Below are 6,997 nucleotides of genomic sequence, written 5' to 3'. Positions count from 1 at the left end.
TTGGTCTCCAAAACATTAACGTTACCAAGTAAACTTGTATTGTTTTGAATTAAAAACCTGGAAGTGATTATTTTATAAGTAAATGTAAGCAATAAGTAAGTGTGTTCGTGTCATTAAACAATTAATAATTGATCATTCTCAATTAGCATAATATTCAATAACCAAATGACTTTAATAGAGCTTTATTGACATAACCGACTTGAGACCAGATACCAAGGACATCGTATATAGAAGTCAGAAGGTAAAATGAACAACTACACATATAGATCTTAGTTTAGATTAACTTAATCACGAATTGATTCAAATTTTCACATTCATTTTTTTCTTTTCAAATTAATTTCAAATATTCAATGACGAGGCCAGCCCCCGAGTCTGGGGGTACAAATGAGGGGCATACTGACTTTGACTGACTCATTGGGGGACAATTGCCGAGACTGAATGCAAAATATGGCAGCCCTGAGGAGGCGTTCAAAGTGCAAACCTCTCATAGGGCATCTGTCAGGGTTCTCACAAGACGATTTTTGAAAAATTGAATTGCTTTGGTACATTCTGAATGATCATATTTTTCAATTTGTTCAAAATAAAGTGGGGGATACCATTTTTGTAGAGGGGAGGGGGCATTGCCACCGCCACTGCCCACACTTTCCTTCTAAATACTTCAATAGGCAGTAGACAGCTAAGAAGGGACAATATTAAACTATAGGACGACAAATGAAGCAGGTTGACATTAACACTTATAATATTGGTATTATTCGGTGTTTGGTGGATAAAGTGTATCAGGAAAATACTATCATTTGGGAGCTGTTCGGGAATTATGGTCATATCTCGAAGAGGGTCATTTACGCTAGTTTTTAACGTGGTTTGGGGTTGGGCTTGCAGATCTTGGTTTTTAGATTACAATTGTTTGTGTTGCCCGTGTAATCTAACTTTCTACCAAAGTCCCATAGAATAACCAAACCCAAAAGAGACTCTAGCCTGGGTTTAGCTATTCCACATTTTCTTATTTTATCAAGAAACGGATTTTACATGACATGCTTTGATTGGTTAAAAAAATCCCACAAGGACGCACCTTTGGTAGAAAACTTGTTAGATTACAAAGGGGACTTAAATATCAGGAGACAAAAAAGATACGAAATCAATTTTTAATTCGATTGACACTAGTACAAAGTACTGCATGAAATTGGTATTAAAAGTGTTGGTGACTAAAAATCTTCCGGTAAATTGAATCAGATTGAAGAACTGTTCAGACATTCGTCTCTCAGAATATGGCAGTGGTTACCAACCTTTCTCAGCCTTCACACCACCTCGACATTTCACACCCCCAAAAATTTGTTCCATCCGCATTTCTAGCATGTGATGATGTGAGGTGCTCTCTCAATTCAAAATAAATTCTTCTCCTACACCAGTTGGCCACACCCCTGACACGCTAGTCCCACACCTCCAGGGGTTGAAAACACCCCAGGTTTAGGAATCGGGGGAATATGGGCATTTACAATAGATTTGTACGTGGCTTGAGATGGGATAAGCAGATCTTAGTTTTGTTTATGGAATTTTCTGTATCCCCAAATCTTCCTTCGAAATACTTCAAAGGGTGGAAACTTTTTCTATTTCAACATACCATGTAAAACATAAGTTTTTTATAATTTTAATATTTTATCTTTTATGGAAAATTTACCGTAAAGGATATTCGATAGCTAATATATCCGGGTTCACATTTTTGAGGACTTTAAAAGAACATCTGAAATAAATCGAATGAAAAAATGTAAATTAAGCCCCTTTCCATCGATACTTCTTCCCAAATAGGGGGCAGACTGACTTAATTGGTCGAGGTTGAGGTTCTTCAGAAAATGTTTGAAAAATAGAATTGATTTTGTGCCTCTAATACAAGTTGTATCAAAACTCATAAAATACCTGTTTTTAAATTTGTTGGAAATATATTTGGGGTACAATTGGAGATACACAACATTTATAGGGTCAAATCTCCTTTCAACACCCCCTAACCTCCCCCCCTCCATTGAAAAAAACCGCTACTGCCCACATACTGTATTTAAAAGGTTGGATAGAATGATATAGGCAAAAATTAAGAGAGGAAAAAAGGGGCCTTTTTAAAGATTAATCAATCAAACTCTTTCCCTAGAACCTGTATATCTGACAAGGAAGAGTCCACACACAATGAATTAAAAAATGTGTCAATATATATTGAAATATTAAAATGAGGATGAAAAATAAAGTGAAAGAAGAAGGATGTAATTGATAAAAGTTGCGACATTAAATGAATCAGAAGTAATTTTGGCTTTTGACTCAACCATTACAATATTTCAACTCGTTTTTAAATTGACATCATGAATCATGATGTTTTATAATGGGGTGTATTTCTCAAACTCATTCATTTATGATGTTAAGAGTCGACATTTTAGAAATTTCGGCCCCAAATCGCTAATCGGCATTGTCACGGCTCGGGCCCACTCGTGACTCACAGGGGTTGTAAAGAGGTTTTCTAGAATGTGGAATTGCTGGAACCACAGACGTCTGGTAATTGGAATAGTGTCAAAATGATACACATGAACAAGTTTTACGTTAGTTTTATAGACCGATCGAGTATCGTAGTTCTTAAAATCTGTATTTTGTTTTTTATCGCTCAAATTTGGCGAGTTTAATTTCAAAAGTGTAAACGTCGATTGTTTCAAACCACCAACGACAGGAGTTTCTGGGGAATCGTTTGAACAATTTTGAGTAATAAATTATTTAAGGAATGAATGTGGATCTTGTTATCGTTATGGGGAAATAAACGCTGGTTTATCATGTGACAAGACAAATGACAAAATTTACATTGGTTTATCTTTTGTGATAAAATACGCTAAAATGTTCTTTTTTTTAATTGTAAAAATACCCGAAACCGTTGTTGCTTAATTCACCGATATCTGTCAATCAAGTTCACCGCCCCGCCCCTAACAATATAGTTCTATAAATAGACAGTCTTATTTGGATGATAGAATTATCAAATATGTATTATTGCATTGAAATATTAACAACAATTGTAAATTTAAATAAATTGTAAAATTAGATTAGACTCTAGGTAAAAAACTTGGGTCAATCCTTGTTTTCGTTTTCGATGTATTCATACGCCTTATTGTCACGTGACAAACTACAGTTATTGGAAAATAAACGCCGGTTTGGCTAACTGGTTTATTGAAGGGAGTGATAGTAGAAATGTAAATATTATAATATAACCGAAGGATTCCGACTGCGTGAACTATTCGCGACTTTTCTTTGAGCTGGTATCGGGTGCGTTTTTATGTATATAAAAAGGGTACGAAAAGTCTGAATGGGTATCATCAGAGTGACAATATACTGGGTTCACATCATTAAACATTCTGAAATCTTAAACGAGTTATCAACCGATGTCAACGAGATGCGTATTAGTAATGTCCAATGCTTCAATGTATATCGTTGATAATATGAAGCAATTGTAAGACTATTATACTATCAACGATTTCGACATCGATACAACTTTAAATATAGTGAAATATTGACACCCTCTCTTGGCTGTACTTGATAAAATATTGTAATATTTAACTGTATATATGACAGGATTCAAATAGTGTTGGTAATAATCTTAAAATAGAGCAACGATCAATTGAGGGGAGAGTTTTAATCAAATACTATACATATTTGATATTCTTACACCGTTCAAAACTTTATCAACCAATTTCTTCCAGAAATATCAAAAGACCCTTGTGCTCGAACCTCGTTTGGGAGAAATCAACTCTCCTCGCAGCCTTTTTTTCTTAAAGCAACATATTTATGATCTAATCAAGATAATGTTGAAATAAGAATTCTAAGACTTCAACAATTATGATCGTTTAACAAGTAACGCTATCTCCAATCCCTGTCAACGAGATAAGAGAATTATGTTTTTTGGGGTTTTTTTTGGCGGACCGTGGAATATCAGTTTTCGGCTTTTCCAAGTTAGAGGTAGGCTCATTGGCTGAGTGGGGGCCCCGGGAAATTCTTTTTGAACATAAGCTCTAGTGCATTGTGTGGGGGCCCGTGGACTTGGTTCAAACAGTCTCAGTGGTAGTTGGAAAAACTATTCAGTGCACCTTTAAATATTGAAGGCTCCTAAGCCATTGCACCGTGACTATTGCTCATGTTTCTAATAAGGGTATTAATACAACAATTACGTGTTCAAGTCACGAATCACAAATATCACATTACTATCACATTATTATGCATGAATCATTTCCAAAATAATTTATATACATAATAAACCACCCGTTTGTTTTAGGGTTGCATAGCAGAACTATAAACAGTCAAATTAAAAAAGAAAAACATCACAAAGATTCCATATACGGGTTTTGACACCGTCTTAATCCTCGAGGAGGTATGCCGAATGGGGGTGTGGTTTGGACACGATGAAGGATTCCCAACAATAACTTCAGTATTCTGTAATAAAAAGGTGCTTTAAATGATTTGATATCCTATATCATTACAACATATCGAATATCATTTTTGATGAAAGATAAGCAAGAAACGTTGTATTAGGGTACCAATAACAACACAGGTCAATGGCAGTATGGCTAAATACAAACTTATGGAGTTCGTTCCTACAGCTAATAACAGTTTTCTGTAGTCAGAATGAGTATAATAACAGTTGTCTGTAGTCAGAATGAATATAATAACAGTTTTCCGTAGTCAGAATAAGTATAATAACAGTTTTCTGTAGTCAGAATGAGTATAATAACAGTTGTCTGTAGTCAGAATGAGTATAATAACAGTTGTCTGTAGTCAGAATGAGTATAATAACAGTTTTCTGTAGACAGAATGAGTATAAAAACAGTTTTCTGTAGTCAGAATGAGTATAATGTCTGTAGTCAGAATGAGTATAATAACTGTTGTCTGTAGTTAGAATGAGTATAATAACAGTTTTCTGTAGTCAGAATGAGTATAATAACAGTTGTCTGTAGTCAGAATGAGTATAATAGCAGTTTTCTGTAGGCAGAATGAGTATAATAACAGTTGTCTGTAGTCAGAATGAGTATAATAACAGTTGTCTGTAGTCAGTCAGAATGAGTATAATAACAGTTGTCTGTAGTCAGAATGAGTATAAAAACAGTTTTCTGTAGTTAGAATGAGTATAATAACAGTTGTCTGTATTCAGAATGAGTATAAAAACAGTTGTCTGTAGTCAGAATGAGTATAATAACTGTTGTCTGTAGTTAAAATGAGTATAATAACTGTTGTCTGTAGTCAGAATGAGTATAATAACTGTTGTCTGTAGTCAGAATGAGTATAAAAACAGTTGTCTGTAGTTAGAATGAGTATAATAACTGTTGTCTGTAGTCAGAATGAGTATAATAACAGTTTTCTGTAGTCAGAATGAGTATAATAACAGTTTTCTGTAGTCAGAATGAGTCTAATAATAGTTGTCTGTAGTCAGAATGAGTATAATAACAGTTTTCTGTAGTCAGAATGAGTCTAATAATAGTTGTCTGTAGTCAGAATGAGTATAATAACAGTTGTCTGTAGTCAGAATGAGTATAATAACAGTTGTCTGTAGTCAGAATGAGTATAATAACAGTTGTCTGTAGTCAGAATGAGTATAATAACAGTTTTCTGTAGCCAGAATGAGTATAAAAACAGTTGTCTGTAGTCAGAATGAGTATAAAAACAGTTGTCTGTAGTCAGAATGAGTATAATAACAGTTGTCTGTAGTCAGAATGAGTATAAAAACAGTTGTCTGTAGTCAGAATGAGTATAATAACAGTTGTCTGTAGTTAGAATGAGTATAATAACAGTTGTCTGTAGTTAGAATGAGTATAATAACAGTTGTCTGTAGTCAGAATGAGTATAAAAACAGTTGTCTGTAGTCAGAATGAGTATAAAAACAGTTGTCTGTAGTCAGAATGAGTATAATAACTGTTGTCTGTAGTCAGAATGAGTATAATAACAGTTGTCTGTAGTCAGAATGAGTATAAAAAGTTTTGTGTAGTTAGAATGAGTATAATAACAGTTGTCTGTAGTCAGAATGAGTATAAAAACAGTTGTCTGTAGTCAGAATGAGTATAATAACTGTTGTCTGTAGTTAGAATGAGTATAATAACTGTTGTCTGTAGTCAGAATGAGTATAAAAACAGTTGTCTGTAGTTAGAATGAGTATAATAACTGTTGTCTGTAGTCAGAATGAGTATAAAAACAGTTTTCTGTAGTCAGAATGAGTATAATAACAGTTGTCTGTAGTCAGAATGAGTATAAAAACAGTTTTCTGTTGTCAGAATGAGTATAATAACTGTTGTCTGTAGTTAGAATGAGCATAATAACAGTTGTCTGTAGTCAGAATGAGTATGATAACAGTTGTCTGTAGTTAGAATGAGTATAATAACTGTTGTCTGTAGTCAGAATGAATATAAAAACAGTTTTCTGTAGTCAGAATGAATATAAAAACAGTTTTCTGTAGTCAGAATGAGTATAATAACAGTTGTCTGTAGTCAGAATGAGTATAAAAACAGTTTTCTGTTGTCAGAATGAGTATAATAACAGTTTTCTGTAGTCAGAATGAGTATAATAACAGTTGTCTGTAGTCAGTATGAGTATAATAACAGTTTTCTGTAGTCAGTATGAGTATAATAACAGTTGTCTGTAGTCAGTATGAGTATAATAACAGTTGTCTGTAGTCAGTATGAGTATAATAACAGTTTTCTGTAGTCAGTATGAGTATAATAACAGTTGTCTGTAGTCAGAATGAGTATAATAACAGTTTTCTGTAGTCAGAATGAGTATAATAACAGTTGTCTGTAGTCAGAATGAGTATAATAACAGTTGTCTGTAGTCAGAATGAGTATAATAACAGTTGTCTGTAGTCAGAATGAGTATAATAACAGTTTTCTGTAGTCAGAATGAGTATAATAACTGTTGTCTGTAGTCAGAATGAGTATAATAACAGTTGTCTGTAGTCAGAATGAGTATAATAACAGTTGTCTGTAGTCAGAATGAGTAT

The 6,997-nt window shown here is 33.7% G+C and overlaps 1 protein-coding gene across 1 annotated transcript in view; it reads right to left on the bottom strand.

The window, feature by feature from the left end:
• Nucleotides 1–4,334: 4,334 nt before the first annotated feature.
• LOTGIDRAFT_162828 (hypothetical protein) overlaps nucleotides 4,335–6,997 on the bottom strand; it is a gene marked incomplete at both ends in the record, with an annotated part of 75,316 nt that continues 72,653 nt past the window's right edge. The window contains one exon of the mRNA XM_009058852.1: nucleotides 4,335–4,481. Within this exon, the coding sequence (XP_009057100.1) occupies nucleotides 4,335–4,481 (147 nt within the window). The remainder of the gene's footprint in view (nucleotides 4,482–6,997) is intronic.

Source organism: Lottia gigantea, assembly GCF_000327385.1.
Source record: "Lottia gigantea unplaced genomic scaffold LOTGIsca_36, whole genome shotgun sequence".
Classification (NCBI taxonomy): Eukaryota; Metazoa; Mollusca; class Gastropoda; family Lottiidae; genus Lottia; species Lottia gigantea.
The sequence above is the reverse complement of the archived record's forward strand: the minus strand, read 5'-3'. Positions and strand labels throughout refer to the sequence as shown.